The 17,326-nt window shown below is 41.7% G+C and overlaps 2 protein-coding genes across 3 annotated transcripts; both read right to left on the bottom strand.

The window, feature by feature from the left end:
* Positions 1–1,314: 1,314 nt before the first annotated feature.
* LOC119724180 lies at positions 1,315–6,655 on the bottom strand. 2 transcript variants are annotated; one of them, XM_038195118.1, is made up of 7 exons: positions 6,395–6,655; positions 5,368–5,538; positions 4,510–4,696; positions 3,569–3,656; positions 2,614–2,902; positions 2,014–2,175; positions 1,315–1,656 (listed from the first exon to the last, which is right to left on the bottom strand). In XM_038195118.1, exons 1-7 carry the CDS (start codon positions 6,435–6,437, stop codon positions 1,427–1,429), a joined length of 1,170 nt encoding a protein of 389 aa, XP_038051046.1. In that variant the 5' UTR covers positions 6,438–6,655; the 3' UTR covers positions 1,315–1,426. The 2 variants fall into 2 exon arrangements, with proteins under 2 accessions (XP_038051046.1, XP_038051045.1); XM_038195117.1 differs by having other exon boundaries at positions 1,315–1,659.
* Positions 6,656–9,522: 2,867 nt separating this feature from the next.
* LOC119724181 (mucin-3A-like) lies at positions 9,523–16,258 on the bottom strand. Its single transcript, XM_038195119.1, has 6 exons — positions 15,904–16,258; positions 15,335–15,782; positions 13,579–13,666; positions 12,185–12,452; positions 10,987–11,163; positions 9,523–9,875 (listed from the first exon to the last, which is right to left on the bottom strand). Exons 1-6 carry the CDS (start codon positions 15,944–15,946, stop codon positions 9,619–9,621), a joined length of 1,281 nt encoding a protein of 426 aa, XP_038051047.1. The 5' UTR covers positions 15,947–16,258; the 3' UTR covers positions 9,523–9,618.
* Positions 16,259–17,326: the final 1,068 nt, after the last annotated feature.

Raw genomic sequence — 17,326 nt, forward strand, 5'->3', positions numbered from 1 at the left:
ACAGCGCCCGAGTTGCGTCATTACGGCGCCCTGGCCAGAGCGTAGAGGTGTTGCGATTGTTTTGAGCCGTGTTCAAAGACCTTTGCGTTCATCGGAGACCATTAAGACCCGGGAATTACGACTGACGAGGAACACTAGAGGGAGTGGTTTTTGGACCAGGGTGGCATGGATGAGCAAGTCACATTGTCCGTTGAGTATCCTCTGCATCCTGGCGGCGACAGTTCTCTTGTATTTGTTCTTACAATAATTGGCTCAGAGGGGTTCGACTTAGAACCACCTGTGCTTTAGCAGACATAATGTGTTGTTCATTTCACTTGGTAATCCTATACAATAACCACCGGTATTAGAAACCTGCCTCCAAAACAACGCCTACAGTAAGTCAACAACTGCCACCATTTCATCTGCTGTCAATGTCATCAAAATTGTTCTTTATTAGAAATATTATGTACAATTAAATCACAGCACTTGATCGTCTGATTTATACCCATTCAGCCTTTCTCAAGTTTGCACTGCCTTAACATAACCCACGTGATCATGGCCTCGACTATCATCCCTTTCAAATTGTAGCTGACGTATTTTTTCCTAAAATTTAATTCATGGAATTACACTTTCCGTATAGCATCTCAGTAACGGTAAATATTTTATCCTTTCAAAAAAAGCACAGATTTAAGTCAATGACACAAATTTCCAAATCTGATCAAAAGAACTTCTTGAAATTTATTCGGCAAAAATTCATATTTAAATTGTGCTTGGCGATTCTGTATTAATCAATCATAATACATCTCAAATTTATGATCATTAACTTTTTTTGAACAAGAAGCTGCCAAAATAATAGTACGAAATGTTGCAATTTAGGCCCTCAGTGTACAAGATCGGACTTTTCCAAAGGGGCGTATACTTTGATCCAAGTCGTAAAAAATACAGAGAAAAAAGTAAGCCTCTTATTTTACTAAATCTGTTCACTATATCAGTTCTGATAATTGGAATTGTATGTACACGCGTTCAATCCTGGGATGAACAACGCCCTCTGTTGTTCACGCGCTACGTCTGTTAAAAGTGCTTTCAATTAACTTATCGCGGTAAAATCGCGTCAACGCAGCTTGTGAAATACTGTCCAATTACATGATAAACAAATGGACGCGGAACACACATATTCTGATACAAACAAAAGTAAAAGTATACAATTCCATAGCGTTGTCTAAGGGGCGTGGCTTATTCGCAAACTGCGATTCGGTGCCAGTGTACGTAGCATGAATTTAGGTTTTATGAAATACGGACTCATTGGTGGAATTGCGCATGCTCATGCATGGATAATTAGGAGAGGGACCGGTCACGTGAGAGGGTTTAACCAATAAATGGGAAAAAGAGTCCGATTTTCATATGACACCGTTTTATCAAAATGTCCAAGGCCGTAGATGTCCTCACTCTACTGATGCTGATCTGGTGAAAATCGTGCCGTTTCACTTTCCAAGCTACCGTAAGACACCTCCTTCACCCTCCGCTTCCTGACCACGTACACGGCGATCCCTAAGATGAGGACGACAAAGGCCAACACACCGATGACTATGCCGGCGATCATGCCCGCGTTGTTGGGGCTGGGCTTGGTGGGGGGATGAGGCGTTGTCATAGTCGTCGGGCTTTCCATACAGTCTTCCACTTCTGTAAAAAAATAAAAAGAAGAGGTTAGGAGTGGATTTCATTAAACTGCCTATCACAATATAATTTCTGAGTAAAATTAACTGTCTAGATATTTTGTCTAGTGACGACTGTCTTTGGAACTCTTGGATCGTACTTACTTCCTCCCTATAATTTGACAATCCAAAACAAAAATGAGAACATGTACTTGCTGTCACTATGACTTATTCCATTTTCTACTGTTCTTTCTAAGTTATTGCCCACACCTTTGAGTGGCCTCGTCTTGTACTTTAGCGATATCCATAAACGTGTGACCTTCGGGTTTTTTTTTGGAGGGGACGGGGGGGGGGGGGGGGGGGGGGGGGAGAGGGGCCTTACCATCGCCGAAAGTTCCATTTGCATAGTCCGCAAAAGGCTGTAACATCACGTGATCCATAATGATAGTTGCCGGTCCTTTCGTGATCGTCCAGTTTGCGCACCTGTACGCCTTTCCTATTGTACCCGTGTACAAATTCTGCACCCCTGCGGATCCATCTTTCCCTGTTTACAAGATGGAGAAATATGAATAAGAAACGATGAATAGACGCTCAAGCAGTTTAGTAACCCCCCCCCCCCCCCCAAGTCTGATATCGAAAGGCAACTGCACAGTGAAAGTAAAATTATGGAGTTCTTGAGGTGCCATTTTATTACAGTTGAGATATCATGCCGAAATATTGCGGAATATAAGACGAGTAAAGGCCGGTTCATATCACCTTATACCGGATTTGCTATATTAACAGGTTTTTGCGTATAGATAACAATTCTTCCCATAGAAGTGTTCCTGACCAAGTCTTAGTCGTATATTGGGTACAGTAAATTTGTCTTTCAATTTGGTATATCACCTAATCATTGAGGATATCACGTTACACAAACTTGGTACGACTTCATGTAATCTACCCCCCCCCCCACTTCAATAACAACGAGATGCTCAAAACTTACCGTAGTCCACTACATCTCCCGGGAAGATCGGTTCGTAATAACCCCAGAGGGCGGTTACACTAAGGTTGTAAAGGGGATACTTTGGGACGTTTGGCCCCGGAAAGCTCCTCTGGAAATCGAGCCACAACCCCAAGAAACCACGGGTTGAATTGGAATCCGGCACATCAAAATATGTCACGATTCTAAAATCCCTGAGAACATCATTGGGGGACCAACCCGATCCATTTGTAGTCCACTCGACTCCCGTTGCGTTGATTTTCCCGCCAAAGGGAATAGTGACCTCGCCAGTCTGCACAAAGCAAGATCAAAATGAGGGAAATATCAGCTTCGGTTCAAAAATTGGGCCACCGGTATCAAATGATCGAAAAGAGCAATGTTCATAGCAATTTTGTTGCAATCACTTTCTAGAATTGGAAAATGTGAGATAGCTTTGTTGTGTGAGCGGTGGTAGTTTTTGTGTTATTACTTTTAATTGTTTTTCTTCAAAACGGCCGCCAATATGCTTGAACAGGATTAATTATATGTGGTAACAAGCATGTTTTGGCTGCCATTTTTTTTGAAAAAGTGATAGCATCCAAAAAGCTGCCACCGCTGCAATGTTATCACATATTTCCCAACTACAGGGGTGGATACCTTGCCAAAATCACAATGACCATCATTCCCTCATTTGATACCGACCGTTTGGTGATGGCCTAAAAACTAAAATTAAAGTGACGACCAGCGATTCATTATCTTATTAATTCATTAATTGATTCCCCAGTCTTGAATCAACAACACACATCTTGCTACCTGTAATCAAAGGAGTGGTGGTGTATGTGTTTACCAAGTTTTTTTTTATCGATTACAATTTATACTAATCCTGATGGCACCTATTGGCTCCGTGCATAACATAGATGGCGCTGTTTGCCCAAAACAATCAGTAAGGAGTTTAATTAAAAAAAAAAAGGCCACTCACCTCATTGTTTGTGGTGTTGTATCTAACTTTCAGCGTTGCGTTCAGGACGAACAACATCATAACCTCGCTGCCATTCTCAAACTGGTAGCTGAAACAAGATTTTTACATGCAGATATGTAAAAAAAAAAACACCCAAAACCCGAATTAGTCTTAAACGAACGTCATTCAGAAAATCCCCAAGCTTATATGCTGCACATACGAAAACGAAAATACATCACTCAGGGTATTCATGACAGAAATATTATTTGGCGAAAGTCTTTTTTTATTTTGATTGAACTTCTTCGTATAATGAAACGTTTGGTCTCGAGAACATTAATATTTCATAATCCTACAATTGTTTTTTTTTTTCATATCAGTTACTTCCCCCAGAAAAACAGGGTGCTTCCTAAGTCTTAGACGATTTAGCTGAAGTAACGTCTCTTGTCGACCACAAGTACTTTAAATGACCCATGCAACGAAATGTTTTAAAATGCATTCCTTGAAAATAACTTGGTCCAGGGTGTTAATGTGCCTTTTTCGGTTTTTATGCTGAAGAAAATTTCCATATTCATGAGCAAAAGTTTGATGTCATTTCAGACATAAACCTCAATGTAACAGAGCTCTCAGCATCAAAATTAGACAGAATTTTAGTTATTGCGCTGTCGTAAATTTTCTTTTCTTTGGTATTTCGCTGTTTTTTCCTGGCAATTTTTTTCTATAAGTAAATTTTGGGGTTCATAATTTGAACAGAAAACGCAAAGCTGAACAGCGTCTTACTGAAATGACACCACAGCAAAAGTGCCCTCAGTTATCTCGAAAAGTTTGGAAATGTTTGAGGATGTGTACTTTTTAATACAAGTAACCTAAGAGGGATGTCAAAGGCGTTTGCATACATTTATGAGGGGTAGAAAGTTGCACAACGTATGTTCCTCCGAAAAATTAACTTCGTGGACACTTTATACCTTGGTATAACCTTTTCTGGTCCAGGTCGGGTAGTGCTTGCCGGTGTAGTGGCACCAACAGTTGAACCGGTTGCATTGGATGTCGTATTAGCATCCGCAGCGGTGGTATCGGCCGGGGTTTCGGTTGGTTTTTCGGACGTGTGTCTAGCGGTCGTCTTTGGTGAGGTGGTGGGCTGAGTATGGGTCGCATATCAATTCGTGAGCGCTCCTTTTCGAGCGTCCACACAGGAACTGATTTTTCCGCTATGGGAATTGCCATCAAAAACGGCGCCTCGATTGTTTGTTTTTGTACACCATCGGAAAACGGAGCACCGCTTTGATTTGTTAAAAGAATATAAGACAGATAATTTTATTCTACATCATACTGATATAAAATATTGAATTTATATTAAAAACAAAGCCCGTACTTTTCAGGATATATATTGTTGTTTTAGCAGAATTTAACACGATTCTGTGTGTAAATCGAGGTTTTCAGTAAACCCGCACCGCTTCAACTCGCCGTAAACACAAACAGCGCCACCGTACGGCATTGTTAAAAAAAGTGTTGTTAGGGAAAGTTCTGGTCTAACTAATTATCTAACATGTATTTTGATTGGACATTGTTAAGGCCCGTACATTGAGGATTGAAGAAGATGATCGCCAATCATAACCCTGCTCAAATACGTCGTGGGCATTGCGTTGTACGTGCGTACACTACGCTCAAATCTTGTCACGCCGGCCGGCCGCTCACGTCCACACACAGTACACGTTGCGCGTACGCGCATTTGTATTACATTTTGTTACAATCGTGCTATGCGCAAAATCGGTTGAATCAGGTAAAATAATAGGAGCGGTTTTTGCCATAAACAAATTGATATGTCTTCGGTGCGGTGGTGGGCTGACTATGGGTCGTCTTCGGTGCGGTGGTGGGCTGACTATGGGTCGTCTTCGGTGCGGTGGTGGGAAGACTATGGGTCGTCTTTTGTGCTGTGGTAGTGGAACGTTGGGTCGTGGGGCCAGTCGTTGTTGTTGACAATGTCAGTGTCGCCCCTATAAATTAAATTTTGATATTTAAACAAAATGCGAACCCTGTATTAAGAAGACACATATTATTATTATAATAAATTTTTGACAAAGTCATGGGTTGTGGAAAGGCTGTACAGCCCATCTTGAACTTAAACTATCAATGAAAGATAAAAACTTAAAGTAATAATGCTGTAAAACAAAAAGGATAATATTTGAAATTTAACGTATAAGAAGAAAAGAAAAAGTAAAGTTAACATGATAAAATCTATGACCTACCAAAAAACCCAAGAAAGATAGGGGGCATCGGGAACATCCAGACTTTTGCTTCTTATTACGCACGTACGTAATATTGTGAAGTGCGTAAGAAAGTTAACGTGCGTATGTTGTACTATCACGTGAGTATATGTAATATTATCACGTGCGTGCGTAATATTATGACGTACGTAGTACGTACGTAATATCATGACGTACGTACGAGATAATTACGTGCTTTGAATGTCTTCATAATACCCTCGGTCGATCGTCGTACTGGAGAAGAATAACATTCAGTCAAACACATTGTTATTAGAAGCTGGTACCAGTCCCACCCCCTCCCCCCCCCCCCCCCCCCCCCCCCCTTTTTGACTTTACGAAGTGTCTGGAGAAAAGAAAAACACTTGTGTACATTTCAGCACGGATGTGCGAGTGCCCTTTTCACAAACTTTTTACCCTCCCAATAAAAAATACTTTGCTACGCCAGCCCTGCAAGAAAAGTATTTTTTTCTATACCCATGAGTTCCTTAAGCTTGTAGTGCATCATGGTTGGCCTCCTAGTTGCCTGTAAAATACTGTCTTTTGTGACTATGAAGAAAATCTGTCTAGATCTTTCGATATCTCTTACCTCCAGCTACCACGAGGAAAAGGAAAACAACAGACGCATTCATCCTGCACGTTGAGTATCGTTTCCTAATCAAGAATAGAGACGAAATTCGGGCTTGTCTGATTAGCACAGAACGAAATTGAACACTGCGCAACGCACACTTTGTACCGAAAAATACCTGAATGGTTTCAGATTGTTATTACGCAGTCACTGTGGTCGGTCTATAGGCCTTTTGCTCAATTTTGTACCGACATTGGACCTGTTCTTTCTGCACACTTAAACTTTGATCTCAACCCATGCTTATTGACTCATGCTTATTTACTGCTGAGATAACCTTCATAGGCGTAGCAAGGTCGTGTTTATTGGGAGGGGGTAAACAGTTTTTACCGTTTAGGTAAATAGTAAACGGGGCGCTCGCACAACCGTGCTGAATGGAAGACAGGGATTTTTCTCCTGATTTTTTGGCCTTTGTAAAATAAACAGGGGTGGGGGGGGGGGGGGGAGGGGAAGGCTGTACCATATTTCAATGGGGGCGCTGTTCAAACCGGACGATAATGCGCACTGTCTGATAATAGATTCCGCTTTTCATGGAGATACAATTGCCAACGATCGCGCGAAATTCGAAAAAAAGGCACTTATAATTGAAAAAGGCACCTGATTGATTCTAAAAAAACAACATGACACTCTCTACAAATATTTGGGGGAGGGGATAAATGTCGGTGAAAAAAATGGGCACTTGAATGCAAAAAGGCAGACCTTTCAACAAATATTAGGGGCGGGGTGGGGAAGGGAGTAAATATACCCTCCCCCGTCTGGGCCGGGCTACGCCTTTGACCTTAATTCCTGAATCAGATGGCCGCAAACTTCAATACAATAATAACCACCGGTAATTATGTCAACAACAACTGAGTCAACAATTGCATGTGTTGTCAAGAATATTGTCAACAAATGTTTTCCATAATTTCAAACATGAAAAATTAAATAACTAAAATTGTTCACAGGTTTATATAGATTAATTTTTTTTCCAGTTTTCTGTCCTTTAAAATAAAGCACACGAGACTTGAGCCGCCACTATTTTAAGGCACTTAAAAAGTTAAGACCACGAAAATATATATTTTTTTAATTTCTGGAAATCCACTGAAAGCATAGCATCTGATTATAGTTATGTAATGTTAAATCTTTCTATATTTCTTGAAGCGGTTCTATACATGTTACAATTGCAGAATTACATATATTAAATACAAAATTTTCAAATACTAAATTTCCAAATCCAATCAAAAGAACTTGTTGAAGATTATTTGGCAAATATTCAAATAGTAGTTTCAAATTGCGTTGGGAGATTTTCAATTGATCAATCGTAATAGTGAATGTCATAAAATTTTGATTATTAACTTAAGCAAAAAAAAGCTTATTAAATGTAGAAGATTATGGACTCTCCAACGAGGCATACTTTGATCCAAGTTGTGATAATACAGATATAAAAGGAGATTTCACAATGAAAAGCGCATGCATAGTCGGACTTCTCGATCAAAATAGTTTCATAAGCCTCATATTTACAATTTCTTTTCACTATATCAATGTTGATAATTTGTATGTTATTAGTCTGGTTCCCAGACCAAATGATTCTGACTATTTCTGACGATCATTAGGTCAGGCAGCCGCCAATATCACATGATCAAACAATTCCTTCCGTTTCCAAAAATGCCCGAAGTTTACCGAATGCATTTCGTCAACACTCTCAGATAGCGCTCTGGTATTTCCGGATACAAATAGGCTGTATTTACCTGCCATGCATATTTAAAAAAAAAAGATGAGTTCATAAATTCATTGTTTGCATTTTAAAAACTGGAAATTATCGGATTGTACGAGGGGCGAGCTGAAACTAATGTGTACTATTTAGAATCTGACGACGGTTAACATCCAAAACTGGGCTTCTCCATTTCGTCTTCGCCTGCTAATTGGGTCTCTTACTTTGGAGATTCCAGTTCAACATCAGTCAATGTTTTCTTACAGACATATCAAATTGTTTGATATAAGGCATTTTTTTATTTGATCGGAACATTAAAAGCTTTTAATGATTAAGCCAAATTGGAAACGAAACCGAGCAGTGGCGGCTACCCGACCTAAGAATATTTTTTGGTCTTGGCAGGCACGGATCCAGGGGGGGGGGGCTGCTTATAGGTCACCCCCAGCTCTATCAAAAACTTTGTTCATAGAAATTCCTTAAAAATAATGCGACCCCCCCCCCCCCCTCTAACACCCCAAACAATTGTACTGGTTATAATGTCCGCCTGTGCACAAAATACGGACAGAGCCAGCTTGGTTAGGGGGTATTTGTACACTATTATGTAATACAGTGTTAACAATAGTCCGATTTGAACAGCACCCCCATTGAAAGTATGGTACGAGCCCACCCAACGGCCCACACCCCCCACAGCTATTGATTTTTCGGAGGTCAAGTTTCTGGAGAAAAAAAAACCTGTCTACATTTCAGAATTGCATGTTTCCTGTTGAAAATACCCCCCCCCCCCCAAGCGAAAATTCCTTGATCCGCCTCTGCTGGGAGTGAGACTAGAATATTATATAGGGGCCTACATGTATAAATTCCTGGGGTGAACAAAGCACCTGTAAAACTCGCGCACTTCGTCTGTTAAAGCTATAGTCCATCATTTGCAGCCATCCGAAAAGTAACTGGCGTAATTATTGTTGAAAAACATACTTAGTTGAAAGATAGTAAGGGAACTAAACTCCCTGTGAAATTATTCTTTCTGGGAAGCTGTCATTTTGAAGTAATCAACGAAAGAAGGCATTTCCAACGGTGATTCTTAAGAAGCACCGTAGGAAAATTTAAATTAGTATTTCGTTTTGTTATTCAGCGCAGCGCGCGCAAGTATTGGAACGACGCACACGCGCGCGCGGTTGTTATAATTCGTCGGACCAGTGCGCGACGTCGCGTATAGCTGCAATTCAAAACATGATTCAGTAACTTTTGATTTGAAATTGAGATCTTAGAATGCTGGTTTTTCTCGGAATGTACAGCTGAAGCTTAGCTGTTACTTTTTCAGGTTAGTTGCTTAGTATCCTTTATTAGATTTTGAACTCTTTTGTTGCTTCAAACGAACAAAATGCACTAATTACAAATGATGGACTATAGCTTTAAAAACACTTTCAATTATAACAAGGATCAGAAGCCATTTTATCAATAGTCCAAAACTGTAGACTTCCTGGCGCTTCAGGACGCTGAGCTAGTGAACGTAATCCTTGTGTTCCTCGTCGAGGTGGCCGTAGGCTGCTTCCTTCATCCTCCGCTTCCTGACCACGAACACGGCGATTCCAATGATGAGGACGACAAAGGCCAACACACCGATGACTATGCCGGCGATCATGCCCCCGTTGTTGGGGCTGGGCTTGGTGGGGGGATGAGGGAACGCCGTGGTGGCCATAGTTGCGTTGGCTGTGGTCGGCTCCATGGTCGTCGGGTTTGGCTTAGTACACTCTTCCACTGTAACAAGGGGGGAAAAACACGGGCGTGTATTGAATTGATTTTCTCAGCATTTTCTCAAGGGCTGATTTCACTGAGTTCTTTGCACAATCATTTGCTGGGAACAAACCAAAAAAATGACATGGCAAGGAAAGGACTTTAAATGGCCCACGCAATGTATTTTTTTGTTAAATGCAATCCTTGAAATGCACCTTTTTAACCTTATTTTAAATTATCGTTTTGCCGTTTTGGAAGGGTATTTTGTTTTTTCATGCTAATGCGAATTTCCATATTCATGAGCAAACGTGTGATCTCGTTTCAGGCAGAAACTTCAATGTTACAGCTATTGCAACATTTGCCAGAATTGTTGTTGTTTTTGTCGTTAATGCTCTTTTCTTTGGCGATTCGATGTTGTGGCAGAACATGGCAGGAAGCCCTTGAGCAAACGTCTTTCATAAATGTTTTCAACGAGCGTTTTCTTGGTTAACAATTTGAACAGAAAACCCTTAAACTGAACAGTGTCTTCCTGAGATGATATCACATCAACAGCGCCCTCGGTTGTCCAAAAAAATTGAACAATTTTAAATGTCTAAAGAAGTGGTTTGGGAGTAAATGTAGTTTGTTGGTCACTATTAAACAAGGCCGGTGTAGCGTGAATATCCGACTCCATGAAATGTGGACTCATTGGTAGTACTGCGCACGCGTGACTACGATACTATGCTATTTTTAGGATCGTTTCGGGAGAGTGACCTGTCACGTGCGAGGGATCAACCAATAATAGGGAAATAGGGGTCCGATTTTCATAGGAGTCGGATTTTCATGTGACACCGGATCCAGAATACATTTTATTATTATTATTTTATTGAAGGGGAGGGGGGGGGGGGCAAAAAATGTGGTGTTCCCCAAAAAGTGGGTCCAAAAATTTTCCGCCACAAATTTAATATGAAAAGCAAGGGAAGGGGTGCACATGTATTGCTTTTGTTGAGTTTTGTGGATGGTGTACGCAATGGCTGGCTTTTTTGAGACGGGCATGTTGCTGTTAAAGTTGTAACTACAGGGCCTTATTTTTGAAGACCTGTTTGGTGCTCAGCAAGGTTAACCTCATGGTAACCGTGCAGTTGTTTTTACTTACCGTCACCAAATGTACCGTTGGCATGGTCCGCGTAAGGCTGTAACATCACGTGATCCAGAATGATCGACACATCTAGCTTCGGATTACTGGTCAGTTTGACTTTGAGGGTCTGGCACCCAAACGTCTTCCCCATCGTGCCCGCGTACACAGATGCGTTAGCTGCCCACACTTCTTTTCCTGTGTAAAAAAGTGTAGCGGTATTAAGAAAGCAGAAACATCAGCTCAAACATTGACCTTTTCAAAACTAGTTTAGTAATACCGTCATATTTCAGGTATAAATCATGTTGTTACACGTTACCCCCGTTCTCGGGTAAAATGAATGCTGGTAACAGTTTTTGTTGAATGGTGGAGTTTCTAAGATATTGGGCCCGTTTTGCAGTCTTGAATGTTCTGACGACCTTTGACATTTGATGGAGTTATGTTGTGAACTTGAAGATAAAGCGTGGGTTGGTGTGACGACTTTTGACAGGTTCCCGTTGGAGCATGACAGCATGATGATATTATTTGTAACACTTAATGTCCTACTACAGTCATTTTTGACCAAGCAAGATATATGTCTTGGAGTTGTTGTGATAAGGATCCCATATCGATGCGCATTACTCAAGCTTCGGTCTGATGTGGGTCTTGTAGGCTGTTTTCTTGACTGATTTGCTGCATGAGTGGATGTTTCTTTCTAGAAGACCCAGGACTTTATTTGCTTTGTTTGTGACTTGATTCATGTGTCTTGCCCAGTTGAGATCTTTGCTGATCTCTTCCATTAAATTGGGGTGGACTTGTATTAGTCCTCAGTCTCCTTGCATCACAAGTTACTGCCGACAGTATTTTGCTCTAAAGGATTATCAATCGACTTGTAACGGTTTGGTGTATTAGCCATAGACACTTGGTTTAGTACAATTCGCAAGATAATTTTATACATTTGTTACAGATTATTGCTTGAGTGGTTTAAATCCCAACTTAAAATGTGTTCTGTATTGTTTGTTTACTGTTCCACGCTGCTTCCAAGTCTAAAATGTCTAAAGCCAATTCATGTCTCTGGTTGCTTTTGGAAGAGTGCTTAATCTCTGCATAGCTGTGTACGCAAACGCATAGGGAAGGCAAAAGATCTATACAACGAGGAAGCACAGGCAAATCTCAGTTCTAGTTTTAAGGCCACAGAAGTGCACAGCTTTTATATGGAAACTAAGGCAGAGTGACTTACCGTAGTTCTTTACATCTCGTGGGAAGAACGGCTCGAAATACGACCAGGTGGCATTCAGGATCCATAAACTGTAGAAGGGCTTATCCGGGTGGATCATGTCGAATTTGAAACCCAAGGACGCATAACCAGTCGCAATGGAGTTAGGTACAGCATAGCCTGCAGAAAGTTGGAAATACCTAAATGCATCACCCCTACATATTGAATTCAGGGTCCACTCAGTGTCCGTCCCGTTGATATTTCCGCCAATGGGAATTGTGGCCACGCCGGTCTAAAGAAAATAAACAATAGAGCGACCAAATGTTAGAAAAAATCTATCTACATTATGTACAAAGAAGTTACAAAAAACACCCAGACGTACAAAACTGATCTTTTCATGATGGGAACCCATGGCCCTCGAAAATTCGAAAAAGCAGGCTCAGGGTTATTCGACGCTTGAGGGCACTGTCCATAAAATATGATGTATAATATAGACTGGTTCCCTGTCCCTCCATTGTTTTTCGGACTTCGAAAGCTGAGACAGGTAGCTAGCAAGTAACCCCAAATTCTCTTGGTTGTTTTCCTTCTGATGTATTCAAATTATAAGCAGGACTGACATTGGTCTGATTCCCGCCTCCTGAATGCAACATCACAACAAAATTTGCAGCGCAGAACCAGCCTATTGCAAAATGACAACAAGGTTTATCACTAACGTGCAGTTTGTGTGGTGATGAGCTTCAATGTTCGCTGAATTCAAAAGTATCTCTGGCAACCATCAATTAAGAGAGGAGCACCACTTTTTAGGATTTGAAACCCATCGTGCCTATGCAGTTAAAAAGCGTGAAAGTTGCCTTCGTGGAGACACTGACGATTTTACCTACTCGTTTAGAGTGAGAGAGTTTTTTGATAGCCATGTTTCAAATGTCATCCATGCACAAAGCTGCTAATATCGTTTTTAAAAGTAAACAGTGATGTTACGCAAACGCAGAGGTGATCCAGCCAGTGGCGTAGCCGGGGGGGGGGGGGGGGGGGGGGGACAGCCTCAGCCTCGTCGACCTCGTCGACCCCAGTCGCCCCCCCCCACTGAGATTTTGAGTTTCTAAAAAAAGTTATCATTGATCTACATGACGCCCCCCCCCCATGAAATGTTCCAGCCCCCCCCCCAGCGCCCCCCCCCCCCCCCCCCCCCCCACTGAAAAATTCCTGGCTACGCCACTGGATCCAGCCAGTCAGTTTTAAACGGGAACTAGCTACCGGTCCCCATATTCTTAGAAGGTGCCAAGGACCAGTCTGTAATGAGCTTATCGGTACATAGTTGTACTTCCTTGTTTAATACGAACAGTTAATTCTTTTCACATAGATGTGAGTAAGTTGAGTACATCATCGTGGTCGTGGAGACGACTTCCAAAATTGCCCACCTGATTGTTTGTAGTTTCATATTTGATTGTCAATGTTGCGTTGAAGACGAACAACATGCAGACCTCGCTGCCATTCTTAAGCTGGTAACTGCAACGGAATTACAGCGTAAAGAATTATAGAAGATATCTTTTTTTATTGTGGGTTTTCCGAAATCCGAGTGGAGCAGTGACTAAAAATAGTTTCCGAATGTCAGAAACCCCGAAAAGACATCGTTGAACCCTGTGAGCATAAACGACGAATTTGACCAGGGCGCAATATGTGTTCATTTGAGCCCGTTGCCGTATTAACTATAAAGGAACCCGTATCAGCTCAGTGTAAGCAGCTGTTAAACTAATCTGTCATCGTGTTTATTTAATGGGTGAGACAAGACTTGGCTGTAACTAGTACTTAAAGTTTGTATATACGTGTTTTTTTTAATATAAATTTCGATTTTCTTTTCTAAACAAATATAATGTACTGCAAGAAATGAAATTGCTTGTGTGCATTTTTTGGCCTTTTCACAATTTTCCAAATGTTTTATTATGAATAGGGCCACGGCGCATCAGTTCCGATAGTTTCGAGTGAAATTCTAAAAATATTCATATCAAGTGACGTTTTCAAGCTATATACAAGTCATGTTTACATGCAAAATGTTAATTTTGGAAACACGCGTTTTGTATTCGCCTGGTACGGCTTCGCAATAATCGAGGCTGGGTCGCGACACTCCTGCGCGATCAGGTATATAGGCATACATACATGCAGCCAGACCAGCCTGGCTACACTTCAGTTCATACGTTCTATCATAATCTCTGATATGTCTTTTACACTCAATGGTTTTCCAAGACTTCCATGTCATTCATGCATTGCGTTGTCCAATGGTACGACACTAGCTGTGTACGAGTACGCACTTCCGGCAGCCTCGACTCCAGGGGCGCGTGCTCGTTCATTACACCCCTGGCTGTGATGATGACGTAAATGACACTGAATGGCTATTCACAGCGTACTGCGCAGGCATTTCGAAGATTGCACGCCGGGCGCGCCCATAATGCGCTCGCGTTCGCGTGCTTAGCTTTGCACGTAACGTCACGTACGAAAAAAAAAATTATGATTCAAAAGTCGCGAAGCCTGTACGATATGGATTATGTCAGCCTAGTTTTTCGCTAAAAAAACCCCTGTATCTGTGGTTGTAAAGGCACGAAAGGGGTACGTACATTTAATACAGATCTTTGCTAATTAACACAACGTCCAAACGTTGTGTTTGAAAGGATTGATTCTTCAAAATCACAACTTTTAACATTTTAAAGATGGCGTTGGCACGTAAAACGGATAAACTGCAGCCCTAATTATAATATACCGTATTTTGGTATATTTAAATTACACAATTCCAGGGGTTACGATCGCGCAAGGCATGATGGGAAACAACATGGCGCTGCAAGATCGTACCCACGGGGCACGAGGTTGCACTCCCGGTGTACACGAACATTTTTGTACACACAATCTGAACAGCTGTTGATATTATCATTCATAAGCCGCACTGTCACAAAAGTGATGCGCACACTTAGGTCCTGCTGGCTTCATCCGAATTAGGAGCGTCCCGCTCCTAATTCAAAAGTTGGAATTAAGTAATTGATTGCTTGTCATAGGGCGATTTGTTTTCGTCCGATGTCTCATTTAAAAACTCATAACTAATGCTAGGAAATTATCACTTCAATTTTAAATATCTATTTTTTCAAGGTGCCACTCCCCAAAAGCACGTATATACCCACTTTAACTTACGTGGGTATAACATTTTCTGGTCCGGGAACTGTTGTGAGCTCCGGTGTTTTTGGACCAACAGTTGAACCAGTTGCATTGGATGTGGTATTAGCAGACGCAGCGGTGGTATGGGTTGGGGTTTTGGTGGTTTTTCCGGGCGTGTGGTTAGCGGTTGTCTTCTGTGCAGTTGTGGGGCGGGTATGGGTCGTCTTCGGTGCGGTGGTGGGGTGACTATGGGTCGTCTTCGGTGCGGTGGTGGGCTGACTATGGGTCGTCTTTGGAGCAGGAGTGGGGTGACTATGGGTCGTCTTCAGTGCGGTGGTGGGCTGACTATGGGTAGTCTTTCGTGCGGTGGTGGGCTGACTATGGGTCGTCTTCGGTCTTTCAGTGGTGGTATGAACCGTCGCTTTTGTGGTTGCTTTGTTACCGGTAGTGTGTGCAGGCGTTGTTGCCAATGCCAGTGTCGTCGCTGTAAAATAAATTTGGATATTAAACAAAATTGACCAACCTGAATAAACAGCATTCAGGTAAACATGTTGTTCCAAAATAAGGAGAAAAATCTCTTCGATAGACTTTAAGATATCTCTTACCTCCAGCTACCAGGAGAAAAAGGCAGAGAACAGACGAATTCATCCTGCACGTTGGGTAGTGTTTCCTAATCGAGAATAGAGACAAAATTCGGGCTTGTCTAATAACTTACAGAAACGAAATTTAACACTGCGCAACACGCACCGCATACAAAAAAGGACCTAGTTTTCAGAGTGTTAGGCATCGCTGTGGTAGGAGTGATACTGTTATTGCTCACTTCTGTACCGACATCGGACCTGGTATTCTTTCTGTCTGCGCACTTAAACTTTAATCTATACACATGTTGTATTTACTATTGAGATAACGTTAGACAAGGCGTAAGTGTAACAACCTATTAATTTTTTTATACGCTCTCAATCACCGATACCACTTAAGAATAAAACTTCCGCATCCCCCTGGCATGATGGCAGTATACATTCAGTTATGGTAAGCAGTGTACCCAACCAAAATCAATAATGACCTCATTCGACCCCTAGATGACCCTTGACCTCAAATGGCTCAAGTCATCTGAAGTCCCCCTACCCAAAGATTATTGTTACAAAGTTTGGTTGAGATTGAAGTCTGACTTTGCATATGACAACACTTTTCAGTTTACTTAACCAAAACCAACAACGACCTCATTTGACCCCTAGATGACCTTTGACATCAAAATCTCAGGTCATCTGGAGTCCCCCTATATAGCCAAACATAATTGTCAACAAGTTCGGTTGATGGAAGTCTGACTTTTCACATGACAAGACTAAACAGTTAACCTAACCAGCATGGAACACACGGACACACAATGCTCTCATTGCGTGTACACGGACCCACAGAAGGAATACACCGTCGCAATATCCCCCTTTCTGGCTTAAAAGCCGGGGGGGGGGGGCTGGGTTTAAAAACTGAGGCAGAAGAAGTTTTATTTGTGTCGCAAGAAATTGTTTGGCTGAGGAAGTTTGTGCGCAACCACACATTCGGAGTGATCACGTTAACACGTGAAGTGGAATCGGCCTATCGTTTATCAAGCAAACAGAACTATCAAGTGGATTTATTTTTAGGTCTAGTTTCGTTTTTACACATTGTATCGGTTGTGACGTGAGTAGGCCTGGTCGCGTGATCGGGACAAACAAAATTCTTTCCTTTTTATCAGCGTATACTTATCAGCGTAACCGTGATGAACACGGGCATCTGTGCGAGAATTGTTACAAAAATGTATACGTGTTAAGGTACCACTAAGGAGACACGTTATCGTAATTTCTTCGCAAGATGGGAGATATCGGTCATTAGGGAGACATTTTTATGTCTCCCTAATGTCACAGCCCCCCTTTAGAGGCACAATTTAAATGCGCAATTGGGTTATATTATTTTGTTGCTCGTGGTCTAATTAGTAAGCATACCGAAATTCATGGAAAAAGGACAAGGGACTTTGGGTTAGGGCACATTTAA

Source organism: Patiria miniata, unplaced genomic scaffold (assembly GCF_015706575.1).
Source record: "Patiria miniata isolate m_02_andy unplaced genomic scaffold, ASM1570657v1 HiC_scaffold_18, whole genome shotgun sequence".
Lineage (NCBI taxonomy): Eukaryota > Metazoa > Echinodermata > Asteroidea > Valvatida > Asterinidae > Patiria > Patiria miniata.

Bases quoted from the DNA above. Each gene is read 5' to 3' on its own strand.
- LOC119724180 (XM_038195117.1), bottom strand. From the start codon at position 6,437: ATGAATGCGTCTGTTGTTTTCCTTTTCCTCGTGGTAGCTGGAG. The intron at 4,697-5,367 runs CATATCAATTTG...CGAATTGATATG, and splicing joins GCCCACCACCGCACCGAAGA to CGACCCATACTCAGCCCACC. The intron at 2,903-3,568 runs GTGAGTGGCCTT...TGCTTTGTGCAG, and splicing joins ACAACACCACAAACAATGAG to ACTGGCGAGGTCACTATTCC.
- LOC119724181 (XM_038195119.1), bottom strand. From the start codon at position 15,946: ATGAATTCGTCTGTTCTCTGCCTTTTTCTCCTGGTAGCTGGAG. The intron at 13,667-15,334 runs GTAAGTTAAAGT...ATTCCGTTGCAG, and splicing joins CCAGAAAATGTTATACCCAC to TTACCAGCTTAAGAATGGCA. The intron at 11,164-12,184 runs GTAAGTCACTCT...TTTTTTACACAG, and splicing joins ACGAGATGTAAAGAACTACG to GAAAAGAAGTGTGGGCAGCT.